The sequence below is a fragment of the Excalfactoria chinensis genome, chromosome 1, assembly GCF_039878825.1.
Source record: "Excalfactoria chinensis isolate bCotChi1 chromosome 1, bCotChi1.hap2, whole genome shotgun sequence".
Classification (NCBI taxonomy): Eukaryota; Metazoa; Chordata; class Aves; order Galliformes; family Phasianidae; genus Excalfactoria; species Excalfactoria chinensis.
In genome coordinates, this window is record NC_092825.1 from 80,350,843 (window position 1) to 80,371,177 (window position 20,335).

The following is a 20,335-nucleotide window of genomic DNA, read 5'->3' on the forward strand; positions in this document are numbered from 1 at the left end:
AAAAAAGCCATATGTTTGTAGTGCTTCTCTTCATGTCTCTGTAAGTCTCAATGTATTTCCCAGTTGTTCAAGACAGATTACAAGGTCCTGCTATAACATAAGACTGACTGGAAGAAAATTATGTGCACTTTAAAAAGCATGCTCAAACCAGATGTTCGTATCACCCTCTTGACCCAATGTTTTTTCTTTCCAGACCTAATTACCTGTTTAGACAATGCAAGTCATTTTTCTGAACCAGAATTCAAGTAAGATTGCTTTTACCTCTTCTTCTCCCTTTCTCTTTACTGAAGTCACTTTGGTGTATCTATTTCACTGTATGACTTACACCTGATACAGCTTGAAAACTGGGGATTGAGGACTTGAGAAATGAAGAGACTGAGGAGAGAGCTGAGCGATATTCACATTTGCATTTGTTCCTCATCCTCTCTCCTGTTTTTGCAATCTTACATACCATACACAGAAGAACCTCATGAATTTGTGCTAACACATATAAGCTAATATTGCATTCCCATAGCAAAAATATACCACTTCTATAAATATATATTACAGGACATATACACTTTAAATGCTGGAATTCACATTAAAGTTATCAAAGGAACACTAAACTCTGAAATAGGTGAAAAATTACAAACCCATTTAACAGCTTGGTGTGAATTAACAAGCTTCTGTAGAGATACAAAATACTTTTCCGATGGAGGAAACACATCATTTCTCTATTTTGTCCTCCATTTCTGCGTAAAGCAACAACAGCGTTAAAAGCGGTAGTTGATCATGAAGAATGTGAGTTTACCTTTTGGACATCTTAAGCACTGAAACTGTGAAACCTGCGTTCCTCATTCGTTTTCCCAGGTTCCAAAATTATTGGCTGTAGTCTTACTCAGTATGTGCCTAGGTCTCCAGATCTCATTGTTTTCATAGTACCTGCAAAATTGCTTCAGCTTTCATTGAATTGGTATTTTACCCAAGTTGGTTGTTAAATCCTGGCTAAAACATAGGCTTGAATCAGACGTGCAGGTGTCTTTCCCTTCTTTCCCTGTGCTAGTGATGCTAGGTGAATATTTGACTTGTTCTTTCTTTTTTAATGATCAAAGCATTGCCAGGAGCCATTGCAAAGTAGCATTACTTTTCCGATATAGAATTTAAAGGTGCAAAACCAATAGATATGCAGGCCTCTAGTTTATAAAACATAATGTATAAGTACTGCTACCTACGAGACTTTCAATTCATGGTAACCATGAAGAATTTATATTAATTTTATTATAATTCAGACTAGAACTGAATTACAGCTGAGACAGTTTTATGTTTTTGTCTGATTTCTTATGTCTTTGATTAGGATATATCCTTACATAGTCATAACAGTGTATTATAAATAAATAAAATATCTCCTTCATAATGTTTTGAAAGAGTTGTAGCTGCATGCATGCCTTGACATGAATCCTTATTATTATTTTTTCTTCCAGCAAGTATTGCCCAGCTGGATGTGTGATTCCTTTTGCTGATATTTCAGGCACTATTCCCCATGGATACAGAGATGTAAGTAAACTTAATACTGTGTCCGCACATTAATTGTGATAAAATACTTGATTAATACTCATTTATAGTTAGTTGTATTAGCTCTGCTATCTGGACTCTGGAAGTTGTACCTCTTAAACTAAATGGCATGCTACTCGTACTTTTGTGCATGGCTGCTCAGTAGCTGGGCTGGTGCTTCAGTGAGTCCAAGAAGGCCCATGAAAATAATCAGAGGGCTGGAACATCTCTCTTAGGAAGAGAGACTGAGGAAGCTGGTCTTGTTCAGCCTCAAGTGGAGGCAGCTTCAGGGAAACCTTGCGGCCTTTTGGTAATACTTGAAGGGTTTATAGTGACAAAAGCCTTTTAGTGCAGGCTTGTAGTGATAGACAAGGATTAATGGCTTCAAATTGAAAGAGACTGGATTTAGGCTAATTTTTAGAAAGGATTTTTCTGCCACTGGGGGGATTAAGCATTAGAACAGGTCACCCAAAGAAGCTGTGGATGCTCCATCCTTAGGAAGTGTTCAGAGCCAGGTTGGATGGGGATTTGGGCAACTTCATGTCTCCGCTGCTGGCAGCAGAGTTGGACTAGGTGGTCCTTCCATTCAGTGAATCCAGGTTGCCATCTCCAAGAAGTGATGTAGTGTAATAGAGACTTGCTTGCAAGGCCTTCTGAGAAAAAGATGGATCAACTAAAATACCCTGATATTTCCTGCTTTGTTTTTGTTGGCTTTTTCAAGTTGTGAATTTCAGTTTTATAGAGAGAACTCTTTTTTTTTTTTTTAAATGAAGTCATCTTGCTCTTAATATTATGATATTTTAAACAGACCTTCAATGATTTATACTGTTTACATTGAACAGCTATGAAAACAGTTGCAAAACAGTTTATACTGTAACATTAATAGTTCTATTAACTGGAAATTGAAACCTAGCAATGTAGTTTACTTCAAATGCTACAAAAAATGTACAATGATCTTTAATATTAAATATGAAACTAAAATGTGCCACTCTGTCACTTTCATTTCTCAAATACCTGTGAATCCTAGGCTACCTGCTTAAATAACTATTCGTATGTTTAAAGAAAGAACTCGCCACAGTGTAGCTGTTATGTGTTATGTTCTGAAGTGAGTCCTTGCTAAATAGCTGCAGGATAACTTTTGTGCCCGGTTTTAAGATGGAGTTGTTTTTCTGTCCCTCATATTTGCAGCATTTATAGGAGCCTCGCTTGTTGGGCTTGGTTTTTTTTGGTCAAAATCAGGAATAGCTTTTCTATGGAGGAAAAAGAAAATTTCAGCAAATAAATCCTCCGTGACTTTCTTTCTGTCTACCTTAGTGCCCCATATGAAGGTCAGAGAGTTTCCTAGTAAAGCACTTCATACAAAGTTTTAGGCAGACATTTAGCTTGCATCCCTTCCTAAAGATCTTAGCTGTGTGCTGCTTTAAAGAATACCCTAAATCATGATTATTTTGCATAATCCCTTTGAGGACTTGGAGCACTCATTGCTGACATCTTCTGGTGAGCAGGGAGGAGACAGTTTTGTTTACTACAGAATCCCCATACTTGTACTTCCAAAGGGAGGAGATAAGAGGGAAGGCAGTGGGAAACCAGGTGTTTAAGTCAGTCCTAAGTTCATTTATTTAGAAGGTTTTGATGATGTCTGTTGGGTAGGGAATAAGAATCACAGAATTGTAGGGGTTGGAAGGGAACTCCAGAGATTGAGTCCATCTCCCCTGCCAAAGGTTCCCTACACCAGGTTGCACAGGTAGGCGTCCAGGCGGGTCTTGAATATCTCAGGAGAAGGAGACTCCACAATCCCCTGGGCAGCCTGTTCCAGTGCTCCGTCACCCTTACCATAAAGAAGTTCTTGTGTACATGCGTGTGGAACTTCCTGTGCTCCAGTTTCTGGCCATTTCCCCTTGTCTTGTCTCCACACACTGCTGAAAAGAGCCTGGCCTTGCCACTTTGCCTCCCACACCTCAGATATGGGGTTGGACTCCGTGATCCTTGTGGTCCCAACCAACTCAGGTTATACTATGGTTCTGTGAAGTTTCTCTTTCTAGAGAAGATCTGCTGATTTGTTTTGGGATAATTGTTGTGAGGTTTAATAGCACCCAGAGGAATGGTTGGCAGAAAAATCCGACAAGTTTATTTTGTAGTAACACCCAGCAGCATTGATTTGGAGAACAAGTATTAAACAAAAATCTGCAGTTGTTGTCTGTTGTTTATTGGCTCAGGCAAAGCCATGCTGCAGTGCTACACTGATAATAAAAAGCTTAATATGGTTTATGAAATGTATCTGGAGATGTACTTAGGTGATCTTTCAAAGATAGCTTGGTCCCCCTTGGTGTTCTAAAATTAAGGTTGATCCCACATCCATCACTGAATGAGGGCAAGGGGCTGCAGAGCTGATGAGTGATTCTCTGCATGCTACAGCGCTTTGTGTGGCAGATGCCTGTGAAGAGCTCTGTATAAGACTCTTAAAACAAAGATTAAGGATTTCTAAAAAATAGATAAAGCTAAATAACAAGTTTCTCAACGTAACAATAGCAAGGAAGAACATGACTTGGCAGTGCAGCATTTGTAGTAAATAGTGTAATATTTAATTTATTTACGATGTGGTAGTAATGTTGTGGTTTTTTTTTCCTTACAAGTCATCATCACTCTGCATGGCTGGCGTTCATGCAGGCGTCGTGTCAAATACCTTGGGTGGCCAAATTAACGTTGTAATCAGCAAAGGCATTCCGTACTATGAAGGCTCCCTGGCTAACAATGTCACCTCAAAAGTGTAAGTGTACCTTTTTACATCCTCCTTATCTTTAGCACCTTAAGCTTTGGCGGTGCCTCATCCCAGGAGCGTTCTCAGCTAGTGGAGCTGCGTCTGTGAAGTTCTCATAATTCTGTGGTGTGATTGTTTTACCAGATAGTTTTTTAACCTCTAGACCATAAAGATGAGTTTTATACATGCTAAAGGGAACTTCAGTCTTCCAAAATGTACATCGTGACCATATATTCCCAGTGATCTGTGCAAAAATAATAACTTGGGCAGTTTATTATTTTTTTTTTTTAATCACCAATTTTAATCCTGTAATTTTCTTTCTACAAAAAGAGGGGAAAATTGGTATCTGAGGCAAGCAATATTGTTCACAATAACATTTCACAAGCTGATGTATGGTGTTTTGTTTTTACTTTTGGCTCCCTGTCTGAACAATGTGTGGGGGTATTTGTATGGGGAGCAGGCGGTTGGAAGACAGGGAAGCATTTGATTTTATTTTTTCCCCTCTCTGGGGCCATCATTTTAATCCAATCTGCAATTGAGGAATAATGTGTACAGCGGAATAAACCTGTCTTTTTTTTTACAAATCTTTGGGGGGAAAAAAATCCAGTAAATAATAACTGGTTTGTTTTTGTAGTGCTGTCAGCGTTTGAAACCTATAGACTAAGGTCACTTCCCTTGGTTATCTTTACGAAGTGAAAGCAACTACTGGTTTGTCCAGAGAGGTCAGAGGTTAGGTCAGAGAGCTCAGTCAGTGTGAGGAATGGCCCATAAGCATGTGTGGGCTGACTCATTCTGGGAAACGGTGAGATGAAACCTGAATAGTAAAGAATACAATCTTGGTTGTTCTGGAAATGTCAAGTGTGTTGAAGATGGACATTGCTGAGAGTTTGTATGCAGCGCTTTTGGAAATTCCAAAATGAACTCCACTCAGTGATTGGCATTTCCATTGGAGCTGCGTATGGAAATAGGTTGTGCTGTAACTTGTCATCTTATCTCAGAAATCCCAAGAATTAACCAATCAGAGAAGGCTGATTCTTGGATTCTTGTTACTGTTATAAAGTGCATTTAAGAATGAAGCACTTGCATCTTGGCAGGTAGATGGCTCTTTGAAAGCCTGTTACACCAGTAGAATCCTTGGACAAGCCTTCAGGTGAAAAGAGGTTTGCACTACAACTTGGTGACAGAAATATTCCTGTCGTCGTGAATTTCCTGTGTTCAGGCACATGTGCATAGATTTCAGAGGCAAGCAGTGAGATGAGAAAAATAAATAGAAGGAAATAAATAGAAATAAATAAGATAGAAGTTTGTATCAGTTTTCCTCACTACCACAAACCCCATCTTTTTGTTCTTTGCAGGGGACCGTTATCTACAAGTCTCTTCACATTTAAGACTAGCGGTAAGCACCGTCAATTTTATTACATAATCCTTTCATATAAATTGCTCCTGTCATATAAATTCTTTCCAGTTTATATCTTAGTTTTTGTTCAGGTTAGTTTAATATTTTGACTGGCTTCCTCAGTAGTGCAGACATTCTAAAACCTGCTTTCTCAGTCCTGACAGTCTGTACTTATTTGTCTTAAAATCTTCTCCTATTCAAAATCTTTCCTTGGTAAGTTCCGCTTATCTGCAGAAAGAGATTATTTCATGTTTTGTTCCTCTGGTATTATCTGCTTTAAAGTGACTTGACTCCCACACTTCAAATGTACTGCTTAAAGCAGTGTTTGGCACTGGTTAGTTACTCTTTATTTATAACAGCTAACTGCACTATAGGATTTTGTTCCATGTTTAGTCTGTGCAGCTTTCTTGTTGCCTCCTAAGAAACTTAGCATAAATTTCACAATGATGACTAAGTTTTCTCCCTCGCTTTTTAATTCTTTTTTTCTTTCCCCTATTTTCTTGCAACTAAATGCTGTGTGACAAAATTACTTTTCTCCTGCGCTCTAGAAAGACGTCTCTTGTGCTTTGCTCTGTGTGCATGCTGTGTTCCACCTTGGCTGCCATTCATTTGTTCCTGTAAACATGTTCCATGTTGATGATTGGTTTAACAGGCGTTGCCCCATTTTAAAGCTTTTTGCTTTGTGTGTTTTTACTTTCTGCCAATTGCCTCATTTGCGAACAGAGCAGCTGTGGTTTTCTAAATGGAAGTCACTTAATGTGCCATCTTTGGATGAGTGGTGGAAATACCATGAAGACAGTGGGGATACAATACAATTAAACAGTGCTCAGGGCAGCATTTGTTGGGTTTTTTTGTCCTTCAAAGTATGAACTGATGGGTTACATGAAGGTAATTCAGTGGGCAGGGAATGTGAAGAGATGGGACAAAATGGCTTTACCACATGGGACACCTGGCTTTACCACAAAGCAGATTGTGCAGGTTAACATCTTTTTTTGATTGCTGTCTTTTTGTCATGAGTAGTGCTGATGTGGACAAAATGTGGGACTTTGGGGAAGCATTTAACAACTTATTGAACAAGCAAGAGGCTGATGTAGATTTAAACATATGTAGTTGAATGGCCTTGGAATTGGCAGGAGGAAAAAGAGGATTTTGTAGTGTGCTGTAATGACATTTATCTGGTTGTGGTAGCATTACTAGTGTGGTTCTTTCGCAGCAGTTGATGTCATGACTTGGGATAAAATTGTGGTGTGTGTTAATACTAGAGATGTGGTCAGTGCAGAGGAAAATGGAACCGCTGTACATGAAGACCTGGCTGCCTTGGTGATTTGAGTAACAGAAGTTAATTGAAGAACCACAGAGCACGTACAGCGTGTCAGTACATAGACTCTGCTGTATTTCTGCTTCACATTGACAGCTTCTTAAGTTGCAGTGACAGATGAAGGAAAGAATTCCAGTTTAAATAAGTGCTGATGTGATCTTGTGCTGTAGCAGGTGATGTACATCCAGCAGAGGCAACAAATGAGCAAATGAATATCAGCTAGCCACAAGGATTATTTTTTAAATTCTTATTTTTTTAAGCCATAAGTATGTGATGTAGGAAGGAACTTTTAGTAGGAGCGGTAACAAAACACAGTTAACTTCAAGGATGTGTTTGAAGTCAGGGGCAGGATCAGCACATTGCTTCCTACGTCCTTTGGTGTTTTCTTTGAATTAATGTTGTGATACTGAGGTAGGTTTGAAAACCAGAAGTTCAATAGGCTCCAAAAGGAGTGAGTGACTGAGTATTCTCTTTCCTGTTACTGCACCAACCACGTGATAAACTCTTAAACCACGACAGTTCCCTCAGAGCTTCTCTTGTGCTCTGTGTGGAAGGTGATTGAGGGGATATCCACATTATTCTTGTGCAAGTGTAAATCTTTTAATGCTGAAGATGAGGAGTTTGGTTCCAGCATGACTGGAAGAACACAGAAGACACTGTGGCTTTTTAGTAGCTTTATTACAGAATAAATGTAGATGACAGTGCAATATTTTCATGGCAAGTAAAATCATTGTGTGGCTTGGATTTTTCCTCACCTTTTCCTTTGCTCAGGTTGCTATGGGACACTGGGAATGGAATCTGGGGTAATCTCTGATTCTCAGATTACGGCATCATCTATTCTTGAGTGGCCAGACCAAACAGGACGAGTGAATACTTGGAAACCTGAAAATGCCAGACTGAAAAGGCATGGGCCTCCTTGGGCTGCTTTGGACAGTGATGAGCGTCAGTGGCTGCAGATAGACTTGAATAAAGAAAAGAGAATTACAGGTAAGTTAATTGGATGTGGCTTTTAAGCAGCTTCCAGAAAGTTTGGTGACTAAAACAGTTTCTTCTAGTGTTTAAACTCAGGTAAAATCTGGATGTTATTTAATTGCCATTACAGCAAGTTTGGTTCTGTGTCCTGGCAAATGCACTGAAGGGCCCGAAGATGAACATAGAGTTTCATAGTAGAAAACAACTCCTAAATCAGAATTTGTTAAGTGTTTCCTGCATTTCCTGTTCCTGCTGATTGTTTTATTGAGAGTCCAAGTCCATATCCAGGCAGCTCAGTCCGATATGGGTGTATTAGATTTCCAGGTTTCCCCTACTGCCCTCCACAGCCACAGCAAATCCAGCAGCAGAGGTGGGAGCTGTTGCCATGCTCTGCAGTAAAGCAGCTGGCAGCCTCCCCTTCAGCCTCCCTGCATGCATTGGTGCTTGGACTGCGGCACACAGTTGCTTGTTCAGAGGTAATCGCTGTTGTTCGAAGGGCATCTTTGCAACCTGTCTCTAGTCAAAAATAAAGTACCTTTTAGAATCCCAGGCTTTAGGACTTCCCTGAGACATCCCCTTTGATCAGTTTGGGTTTGTCTCGCTCTCAGTGCATGAGTTGGTCTCTGTGAATGCAGCTGCATACCTTGCTATGCTATCTGCACCTGGGCTTCGGTACTACCTCCCTGGAGGTTGGATTTTACATTGCTTCTCTCATTCCTGTGCTCATAACTTCTGCAAAACAGCTTTCCTGGGTGAGTCTCCCCATAGCACTGCAGTGACTGCTTCAGGAACCTGCAGTTCTTTCAGTGGTACTTTTAGCTTGGCAATACAAAAGCAAGGAAGAGAGATGATACCTCGGCACCTACAGGCAGAAGTGGGCCTGGACAGGTCATTTTTATCAAGAAATGACAGAGAAGTGTAGATTAAGCTACAAAAAAGTAAGTAAAATGGTGATGAAATTTTAGTCACTGTAGGAGTTTCAGACCCTGACAGATTGGATAAACTTTTCCTAAGTGTAACTGGATCAGTGGCAATTCTAATTATGAAACTCTGTATAAAAAAACTGATACCTTTCTTTTTTTTACTAATTGTGAACAGTTATTGTATAACTGGAGACCTTCATTTTTACAGGTATTATAACTACTGGATCAACCTTAGCAGAGTACTACTATTATGTCTCAGCCTACAGAATCTTATACAGTGACGATGCACAAAAGTGGACAGTATACAGAGAACCTGGCATTGATAAAGATAAGGTAAAATTACCATATACTTGCTGGGAGTATTCTATGAAGATACTGCAATTGTAAATATGACCAGTTGATTTTTGTGTGTTTTTCTTTTGAATTGAACTTTTTGGTGTGACATTGAATCACAAAGTGTCTCTGCAGAAAGAAATTGGAAAAGGATTGAAGACGAGTTCTGAAATTCAGAGATTATTTTAATGATGATTTGGGAGTGATGATATTCTGGACGAGCAACTTCTATTGCCAGCAGTAGGCACTTGCTCTTGGCAAATGGAGCATCTCCTGGTGATCTGGGATGTTTTTAATAGTTTCCCAAATAGCTGCTTTCTCTGCGTCTGAGCTTCAGACTGTCTGGAGAATTGGAAAGGATTTCAAGTGCTAAACTAAATGATTCTGTCTGTCTTGTTTTGTTTTCAGCCCCCCCCACCCCCTTATGCTGAAGTGAAAGGTGGAAGTATCTTGTTTGTTGAAGTATCTTGTTTGTTAAAGTATCTTAGACAACACAAAAACAGGACTGATAGTGAGGCATCGGAATATAGCAGGTTTTCCCTTTGTTTGTCATAATCTCATTTGATGCAGCTTTGCACGCAGTTTTCTCCCTCTGATTTTTACATAGCTGCACACCAGACAAATTCAGGAGTTGCCGTTCCCTGGTTGTTTTTTGTTTGTTCATTTTAAATGTCTGAAAATCTTGTTCAGGAGACTAGAAAGTTTTCCATGACTCCCAAGACTTTTTGTGGTCCTCTATGAAAAGAGCTTCTAGAGGTGCATTAGTGCTCAAGAAAAGACCTTCTAACATCTTCATATACAAAATAAAGAAAAAAAGAAATGCTTGTGTGAGTGTTGAGACACTGAAACAGGTTTTGCCCAGTGAGGTTGTGAATGTCCCAGTAGTCCCATCAGTATCAATGCTTTGAAAATACACATTGCTCTGTTACTGTCCCCTCTCTTGTGGTTTGGAGCAGATTTGCTGAGTTCTTTGTGTGAGAGAACCAGCAGCGAAGGATCAGCTTTAGCTCATTCTTTAGGCAATTTCTGCTCTCTTCTCTTGTATTACTGAAGAGATTTTGACCCAGAGATTTCAAGTTCTTCATGTAAGTTGCTTTATTTTGCTTGCAGCCAAGTCATTGTAGACAGCAACCACTAGAGGACAGTGTGATTACATACTGGACTCTAATTCTTCCTAATAGCGGTCATATCCATTCACAGGACAGACCGTTCTTCAACTGTTACGCAGTGTGAAGACTCTGATGATACTTTCACATTATCACAACTGTTTGCTGTATTTGAAGAGGAAGCACAACACATCTAGAAAGAACTGAGCTAAAATTCTTCTTATTGCCATACAAACGCAGTATTTGTGCAGCAACAGGGATTGCCTGGGTCACATCAGTACACTGTTGCACAGTACCTCGTCTTAGAGGAAGGCAGAGGGTACCGACTATCAGTCACACACTGCGTGCAGGAACAAAGCCAGTATTCCCATTGGTCCACATACACACACACCTCGTTCTTTTCTTCAGCGTGAGGCAGGGTGAATGGGGATGGTCAGGCAGCAGCACTATTCTGGGTATGAAATATTCTCAGCATTCCCCACTGGTTATTTTTGCTGTGTGAAATATCAGAATTGGTTTTAATTACTCAGTTGTTAGTATTACATTTGTGTGACAGAGTATTTGATGTTGGTTTTGTTTCCTTTTTTCTTTCCTAGGTATTTCAAGGGAACACTGAATTGCACCAGGAAGTTCGCAACAATTTCATCCCACCTATTATTGCACGATTTGTTAGGATTAACCCCTTGAAATGGCACCAGAAAATTGCAATGAAAGTAGAATTGCTGGGATGTCAGTTCAGTATAGGTAAGGCAACTGAAAACGTTCCCATGCTGTGTGTAAACAGTGATTGAAAAGTGTTTGAAGAGACACCAGTCACTTGCTTTCCATGTTATTAATTCATAGCTGTTTTTCTTCACTATATAAAATGAACGGAAGCTTTACAGCAAAGCGTTCCACGTCTTTTCTTAACAAGGAAGCAAGTAAAGCTAACACTACAAAAAAAAATAAGCCAACCTCATTTGTAAATACTTTTCTCTTCAAGTCCGTGCTCCTAAAATCTCCATGCTGCCTCCGCCACCGCCTCAGGACAACACCAACAAGGTCGATGACATTAGCGAGGACTTCATCCACTCGGTGAAGACTTCGGTGCAGACAGATAAAACAACTTTCACACCTGAAATAAAAAACACCACGGTGACTCCAAGCGTAACCAAAGGTATCCGTGCTTAAGCAGTAGAAATTGGGGAACTGCTTACAGTAGTTTGCAGTATATTAAATGTGCTTGCTGAATTTCATTTTGCTTGTCAGTTTTTCTATGCTATAACAAAACATCAGTCTTTTTAATACTTGCCCACGTATAAAAGATTCATATGTTAAAAAACGCTCAGTTACATACAGCATGTGGTAGCAAAACCAGTATTCTAAAGGCTGTAAATATTATGTTCAAAATGAGTTCAGCTTTTCATTGCTTAGCAAGCTTTTTCTCAAAAGGAGAAGTTGTAACTTGGACTTCCCTTCAGAATTAGTTAGAAGTAACCACTTGATCATTTAATCTGATAAACGTAGTGAAACAAAGCTATCTGTTGTGTTGGGAAAGCTTGCAGAAATACTGGCTGTGTGTACACGTAAAAGAGAGAAGATAGTAATGGCTGTTCAAACCATGTGAGCATCCAGCAGGGTAGCTTGGCAGGGGAACCCAGTGTGATAGATGCTGTACCTGAAAACTACATGCTTTACCCAAGTATTCTTTCAAAATAAGAACTGATTTATGAGAAGCACTTCTGTCTGACACCACTTAATTTAATGGCTTTCAGATGTGGCGTTGGCAGCAGTTCTGGTTCCAGTGCTGGTGATGGTCTTCACTACTCTGATACTTATCTTAGTTTGTGCGTGGCATTGGAGAAACCGGTAAATGAACGCATTAATGAAAGTACCTGAGTAGAATGTCGGTCTGGTGTGTGGGAATGAAGCACTCTGCATGCGTTGCTGTGGGAACTACATGATCCGCACTTCTGGAAGGGCTTTTTTTCAGTATGACTTTCTCTTAATGAGAAAATGCTCATTTGAAGAGCAAGGCACAACAGAAGTGCTTTTTGCTAATAGTTTCCTTTCAAGCACTTTTACTGAAAGCTGATTTCTCCAGTAGCAGCAGGCCAGGTTGCTGGGGCTTGGGCTGTGAGCTTGAGAAGCAGTTAGAGCCAAGGTGATGGGTTGCTGAGCACGGATGCACTTCTGGTAGGCAGGCTGGCTAAAATACTCTATCCTTTTCTCACAGCAAGAAAAAAACCGAGGGCACGTATGATCTACCTTACTGGGATCGCGCAGGTAACAGCGTGAGCTTATGAAATCGTTTACTTGGCAATCTTAGTGTCGTGTTTTCAAACTGTAGTCATGTTTTATGCCTGCTGATGAGACTTGGCTTTTTTGTTCTCTGCATTTTCTGAAGAAATGGAAAATATCTCCAGTTGTAACCTACAGCATCAGCCTTCTTTTTTTAAATGGAACAAGTTTAGAGCCTCTTAATTGCGTGAGGAGGGGAAAAATCGTTTACGAGGAAACTTTTGGTGCATGTCTTTCATTTCTGGTACTTCTTTTGTGCTGGAAAAAAACAAACCATTTCATCTTGCTGTATGAAGCCTGTCAAGTTTCTCTTTCTCCATTGTCTTAGTAACAATGTGGGATTACTCGTATCCTGAGTATCCCCCTTGTATTCCCTGGTATGTTTTCTGTCTTCCCAGTCTTGTGCCCCAGTAACTTCAGGTCAGGCAATTCCACAGAGCAGCTCTTTGAAGGGAGTCCCACAAACTCTGGTGCAGTAGCATAAATAGCTGGTGCAGCATGTAGCTTTCACTGTCTGCATGACAAATGTGCTTCATTTTTCTGACCTTATGCTACAAAATAGCCACATCCATGTCTTTGTTCTCTGGCGGTTTCACATACAGCCTTGTTCATTAGAAAAGAAACCTGTTAATGACCTTATTTTTCTCTTATTATGCATCTGTTTTCTGACAGGTCACAGCATAATTGCTTTAGAACATTAAGTGTCAGAATCTCCTGTATTTAAATGCTTATGATGGATACACTAATTTTTTTTCCTTGCTGGTTTAAATGTTCGTGGGGCTGTTTTAAAAGGAATACTGACATTGGGCAGAATGCAGTATTACAAAGATGTTGCTGCAGTTCTCTGTGGGACCTCTGTGCTCTCCCCACAGGCTACCTCATACTTGGTTAAACACTGTTCTGTGGTTTTAAGTCTGCTCGTTCTTGGACTTCTTTGCCTACAAGATGGTTTCTTACAGCTTAAATAAAATGCATTCATGGACAGCATAACCAGAGCGGCTTTGGCTACTCAGGGAGAGGAAGGGAATGAGTGTAACGAAGGCAACACTCACTTTCATGAACTTCCATGACCACAGTCACTCCTTACCAGGCCCTCTGAAGTTAAAAACAGTCTCTGAGTTTTCTGCAAATAGTCACCAATGTGCTTCTTTTAACCAAAATGAATGAGAAACTAACAGCCCATTCATTCATGTACTCCTGGGTTATAATGTTGTATAAATATTTGATTTATAAATCGGCCTCCTGCATGACTTTGCAGCATTATTTTCTCTTGCATTCTGTAAGGTTACTCGTGTGCTGGGATTAAGGGACACATGGGGGGAAGTCATTGCACTGTCCCAGCTCTGCAGCAGGACCTAATGACCGCAGTGGGGACAGACAGTTAAGATGTGGCGTAAAACATGTAAATAGCTTAACATTATTATTAACAGAATTAGTATCTATGCTTTTCATTTTTATTTATTTATTTTTAACTGTGTGAAGGGTGGTGGAAAGGAATGAAGCAGTTTCTCCCTACCAAATCAGCAGAACATGAAGAAACTCCTGTACGCTACAGCAGCAGTGAAATCGGTCACCTCAGACCAAGAGAAGTTCCAACAATGCTGCAGACAGAATCTGCAGGTACTTTGTTGTTGTTTTCCTGGGCTATGTGCTGGATACAAAATGACAAAAAAACAATGGCAGAAATGTGACTGCATTTCATTATTTCATGTTTGCTTGGGGGAGGCGAAGGGGAAATGAATAGAAATGAATGTGCTGATAAGCACATTGCTTAAAACGCAGCCCTTTTCCGATCTGTTCTCTCAGTGAGTCCCATGCAAGTATGCATTCATTGACTGGTGTTGTGCTGGGGGTAGACACTTCCCCAGGTTAGAGCTCACAAGGGAAGAATGATAAACCTGAGCTATCAGGGTGCTGTAGGACATCTCTATTGGGCCAAGATTTTTTTCCCCCCACAAACACCTTGATACAACAGACAGAAACCAGCCAATACTTTGATCCAGGATAATATTTTCCATGATGCTGTTGACAGGATGTGTTTGAAAAATATCCATTAAGTGCATTTTAATTTTGTTCTGTTGGGGTTTGCAATACAGAGTATGCTCAGCCTCTGGTAGGCGGCATTGTCGGCACGCTTCATCAGAGATCAACCTTCAAACCAGAGGAAGGAAAAGAAGCAAGTTATGCTGATTTGGACCCTTACAATTCACCTGTGCAAGAAGTTTATCATGCCTATGCTGAACCACTGCCTATAACTGGACCAGAATACGCGACTCCGATAGTCATGGACATGTCCAGTCATCCCAACACACCTCTCGGTGTTCCTTCTGTTTCCACCTTCAAAGCAGCAGGGAATCAAGCTCCTTCACTGGTGGGAACTTACAATAAGCTCTTGTCCAGGACAGACAGCGCATCCTCAGCACAGGCACTGTATGACACACCAAAGGGACAGCTGGGGCCAGGCACTGCTGACGAGTTGGTGTACCAGGTACCGCAGAGCACGGCCCATTCCATCAGCAGTAAAGATGAACAAAGTTAGCTCATATGTAAGGTAGGACGATGGCGAACATGGCTTGTTTTTAAAAGCCAGTTTCATAAAGCTGACAGATTCATTTTTTAATCACACTGTTTTGATACTGTTAGTCTTAAGTAATAATACAGTGTTGAGCCAAAAGATGTATTATTGGAAATCTGGGAAACCAGTCATTCTGCCTTTTCTTAAGCTGCATTTATAACCGTGAGCTCTGTTGGTGTGTTTTTGTTTCTCACTACTGTACAATTATCAGTCAGACGTGAGAGAAGATCTCTTCAAGATTAGCTTCAATAATTCATAGATGTGAATGATGAATTGGGAGAAACAACTGTTCAAAGTATGAAAGACGGTAATTTTTTTTTGCTAATGGTACTATTTCTGAGGAAAGATAATAGCCCATAATCAGAACTTCTGATGTTCTAAAATCTATAGGACAGGCACGAGTTGCTCAGAGAGGTGATGGATGCCCCATCCCTGGAGACATTTAAGGTCGGGTTAGAGGGGCTCTGAGCAACCTGTTGGAGCTGTAGGTGTTCCTGTTCATTGCAGGGAGTTGGACCAGATGACTGATAAGGGTCCCTTCCAACTCAGACAATTCTATTGTTCTACAATACGTAGGTGCTACAGCTTCTAAAATTAATTTTACCCTATGAAATTCACGAACAGCCTTGAACTTTGGAAATTCCATTAACTTCACGGCTTAAAAATGGTCATGATTGTAAACCATGTTCATGTTGGCTTTTGTTCACAGGATGGGGAATCATGGGCTACATGTTCCATAGAAGTTTCCTATCAATCATTTTGGTTAGGCTTCTGAAAGTAGAATCTGCTGTCTCTACAACCCACTTTCAGTTCTGCTTCATGTCTTAAGCCAGTCAGCCTTTGTGCCCTGGTGGGGTGGGGGGGTGAGACAGCAGGTACAGTCTGAAGTCTTACAAGCAAATTACATTGCTTTCACTTTATTCCCTGCTAGCAGAAGGCTGCTCTGACTGGTGTCTGCCTTGAATTAAACTTCTGCAAGAAGCCTGCAGGTATTCAAGGTGACTGAAGCGAGTTGTGAGATGTCCCCTATCCCACAGCAGTATCTATTGTTGTAGGTTAAGAGGTGAGCACATTCAAAGAAAGATGTGTACATAGTTTTGCGAGTGCTTGAAGAAGCACACAAATATTGTAACGGTGCGTAGTTTTGTGTTAATACATGCATTTAGCACGGATGGTACTTCTAGCACAATTGGAAATCCCTTGGGTCGAGGGCTTTTCTTATGATTGTCCTTATTAAAGATTTGTGAATCTTTTGTGCTTTTTACTGAGAACAATTGCTGTCCCAAAGAGCGTCCATTTGAGAAGCATTTAATTAATTGAATTGTTATCTTCTGAATGTTCCAGTTTTCAGTCTTCTACTTGAGGCTGGCCAGCCTAGCTTTAGCTCAGTAATCCTAGAATGAGAACCATTTGGATGTCCTGTTTGCCACTTACTTTCTTGTTTTAAGTCTTGTTAGAAACAAAGCACAGCTTTTTCTCTTTAAGTAGTAGAAAAGGATTCTTAAACAGCTTTATTTTTATTGTAACAGCACTGGTGGGAGGATGCTGAGTTAATTTATAAATGTGAAAATCCCGAGCTACGTGTTAGCCCAGTTTTATGGACTGTCATGGTTACTGTTTGCTTCCATAACTTAAGTCAGCTTTGGTGTTGCCCGTGGGTCTGACGTGAGGTGGCTCCCATCCCCATCAAAGCCAAAGTCGTGTACAAGAGAACAGCATCCTGACTGAGCACTTGAGTCTTTCTGCAGAGTGCCTGCACATAAGTCTGTGAACCAGCATTTCTGGTGTCTATCCACTGCCCGGGAGCATTGTCACCTACACTCTGCTGCCTTAAAACTCAATTCTACATCGTTCTGATCACGAGAACAGTAATGTCTTACAGAACTCAGAGCCTAAGTCTAAATCTGAGTAGGCAACAGAAGGTGGCATACAAGGCCTAGCTGCAGAATTTCCTGCATATAAGTTGTATTCTTGATGTAATTTCAACTTTATCTGTGTGATGAAGCTAGTTCACAGTCCTCTGTGCTCCCCTTAAACAGGCAGGTATGCGCTCTTGCCCAACAGCAACAGTCAGAACTTGGACTTTACAGTGCTTTATTTGAAAGGGGTGGAAGGTTGGTTGGTTGCACTAAGGTGTGACCAATGTATTCAAGTGTAACAGTGAGTGTAACAGTAGGCTGAGGCACTATAAGAGAGTGGGTTATGTTCGAGCAGCCATGATGCTGTTTCATTATCTGAGCAGCATCGTCTGTCGTAGTTAAGAATGGAGTTAGACCTGTTTTGTGACAGAAAACAGCCTGCTCTGCTGCTTTCCTCACTGCTTTCAACATTTACATTGTAGCTGCTCAGGCTAAGTTGGAATTTCTCATAGTTGGGTTTAAAGTGTATGCTACAAACTGTTAAACATCGACTCCCAAATGTAAATTGTGTGACAGACCTAAGAGTGATGTTCCCCAATGCACAATGCAAGCAGAGGTACAATTAATGGGTCTCATTTTTACACGTGAAGCTATATGGATATAAAGTGTATTTCAGCCTTCTTTGGCTCGAGTATGTTCTTACCTCAGCATGTAGCGTAGTTGCTCAGTATCTGTATATGTTGCTAGAAATTAGACTGTATAAATAGTGAGGTTTTTTAATGTATGTTCAAAAGTATTTTAAATAAATTGTACATACCTATTATGCTCAGTATGTTTCTTCTTAACAGCCTTTACTTTCATCTCCATCTCGTTGCTAGTTTGTACTCCCTCCAGGGCTGTGCCCTGCCCCCACAGCAACACGGCCCTGGCAGTCCAGGGAGGAACCCTCCACCACATCACCACCCACATCAGCCATCGCTGGCACTTATCTGAGCTCTCCTTGGGGCCTGAGGTTGCCAATGGTCTGAAAAACTCAAAACTGGTGGCAAAAGGGAAGGAAACACTGTCTGGTCCCACATATGAGGACAGCACTGCATGTGGAAGTGGGGAAAGGAGTCCAGCCTCCATTCACATTGAACTGGCAGAAGTCTGGAACGGCTTTCAGCCATACAGCTGTCCGCATGCTGAACGTACCTAGAACGACCATGCAAACAACTCTTGGCCAAAGAACTGCCTAAATATAAACTCCACACAAAATAAGAAAGGAATCCCATTATTTCTTCTTGACTCTTTGTGACTTGAAGCAAGACGGAGTCCAACACAGTCACGATGCAATTGAAGAAGAAAGTGGAAATACGCAGTCAAGTTGCAGACTAAAACAGTGCCTTTCTCTAGTCAAACATAGGATGGAGGGAAGAAAATACTCTATTTCAGAGATAAGAGCACACACACAAAAATGCAGACTCGGTTTGCACATGTGACACAGGTATGATAGAACGTATTTGGAATTCAGTCAGGGTTGCAATTGCAGAATAAAAAGAAGCTTGTTCAGACACAGAGAGAAGATCCGTCAAACAAGCAGCTGCTTTCCTCTTCAGATTTCATGAGGATAATTTTAGAATGAAACTCATAACAGGGGAAGAAAAAAAATCCCAGAGAAAATCCCTAAGCTGCCCATATCACAAGGTAACTTACCCCAAATCCTCCTGCCCAGCAGCGCAAAGCAATGGGAAGGAAAAACTTGCACTGATCAGTAACACCCAATCATCTGTCTACTGCAGAAGGTATCCCAGCCTCAGTTTCAAGCCGTGGTCCAAATACTAGTTAATGTAGGAAGGTATCCAGAACACAGTGCAGTTTGGAGCTCTCGGCTACCATCCTTGGAAGTCGTCTTCCTTCAGAAAGTGGACCTCATGTTACGGCCCTCACATCATTACACAGCATCCTGTCTGAAGTCATATCTGGCACAGTGAACACCATATCTCATACAGTGTTCCTTCCTAGCAGGTAAATAATAAGACTGAAGTATTTCAGAGATTCCTCCTTTAAGGCAGTGGCCTTCCAAACAAACAGGAAGGTGCATGCAGAAAGCAAAACCATCCTCTTACACATACAATCCATCTATAAAATTTCTAAGGCTCTTCATGAGTGACATAAATGAGGAGGACATTCTTCTCCCCCCAGCAACAGCTGGATGCTGACATAACACAGATCCTACTTCTGTCGGTTCCTGTAAGACGGCTTCAGTATCAGTTCTGTGGGGCAACACAGAGTGAGCCACTGGAATAATGAGATCTCAGGATCTGCCCAAACTGGCAGGGGCCAAACACTCAGTGCAATCCCAGGGAACCTCGCTTGTAACTTCTAACAAGTTGGTGGGGCTTCAGATCTTCCTCCAGCTCCACAGACTCTGAGAATTTCCATTCCTGTTCCAACCCAACACCCCACTTTGGTCAGGGGAGCAAACCACAACACAGCGCTATTTTGGCAGCAGGGAAGAAAATTAAGTGGGACCAAAACCCGAGTGTCAAGGGGAGACAAAATAACAACTCAATTTCAGTTCTAACAGCAACATTTCAATACCGCTTTCATGCCGGTATTTCAACCTGGTAGAGAAAGGTGAAACCACGTACGCCAAGAGCTGCCTCCCTGCAGCATAAAGCATAAAGTGAGGAAAATCACTGATGATCAAACCAAACCCCTTCCATAAATCTACACGTTCCCTGGCTGCGCTCCCGCACAGAACAGTGGCAGATACTAGATTTGTCAGCATCGAGGGACTTGAAACCATTATTTGCTATTCCAAATTTCTAATGACTTTGGCATCTGTATGAGATTTGAAGCTCACGCCATAATGAAAGCAGCAGCCGCGCGATACCCACTATGAGTTGACGCTGCCTGCAAAAATCAGTTCCCACCGCATCCACTTCAAAGGCCACTCTTAACTACAGCCATCTTCATACCTTAAACATTTGCTGTTATTTCCAAATTTGACTTTTTATAAGGTATAAGTGTGTGAGTTAGTATTAAATAGCCCCAAGAATATTCTCTGCAGTAACTATTGCTCTATTAACCATCATTAACACATGAACATAGGTTCTATGACCCCACTGTCACTGGGTCCCCACACATCCTGAGATCCTCAGCTCCTTCATCCAGCCAAACCTACCATGCAGGGCAGAAGGGCAACCTCATTTCTTCCCGCTACTATCAGTTCCAGAAAGAAAATATGCAACCAACCAGAGCCTTGTACAAAACCAGCATCAACCAAGTGCCTTCTTCCAG

General features: G+C 41.0%; 1 protein-coding gene across 1 annotated transcript in view; it reads left to right on the forward strand.

Moving 5' to 3' along the window:
- DCBLD2 (discoidin, CUB and LCCL domain containing 2) overlaps nucleotides 1-17,874 on the forward strand; it is a 39,065-nt gene extending 21,191 nt beyond the window's left edge. The window contains exons 4-15 of the mRNA XM_072350212.1: nucleotides 194-245; nucleotides 1,461-1,533; nucleotides 4,164-4,297; nucleotides 5,644-5,684; nucleotides 7,774-7,989; nucleotides 9,106-9,230; nucleotides 10,933-11,080; nucleotides 11,319-11,492; nucleotides 12,091-12,184; nucleotides 12,552-12,601; nucleotides 14,099-14,236; nucleotides 14,713-17,874. Of these exons, the coding sequence (XP_072206313.1) occupies nucleotides 194-245; nucleotides 1,461-1,533; nucleotides 4,164-4,297; nucleotides 5,644-5,684; nucleotides 7,774-7,989; nucleotides 9,106-9,230; nucleotides 10,933-11,080; nucleotides 11,319-11,492; nucleotides 12,091-12,184; nucleotides 12,552-12,601; nucleotides 14,099-14,236; nucleotides 14,713-15,155 (1,688 nt within the window). The 3' untranslated portion in view covers nucleotides 15,156-17,874. The remainder of the gene's footprint in view (nucleotides 1-193; nucleotides 246-1,460; nucleotides 1,534-4,163; nucleotides 4,298-5,643; nucleotides 5,685-7,773; nucleotides 7,990-9,105; nucleotides 9,231-10,932; nucleotides 11,081-11,318; nucleotides 11,493-12,090; nucleotides 12,185-12,551; nucleotides 12,602-14,098; nucleotides 14,237-14,712) is intronic.
- The last annotated feature ends 2,461 nt before the right edge of the window (nucleotides 17,875-20,335 follow it).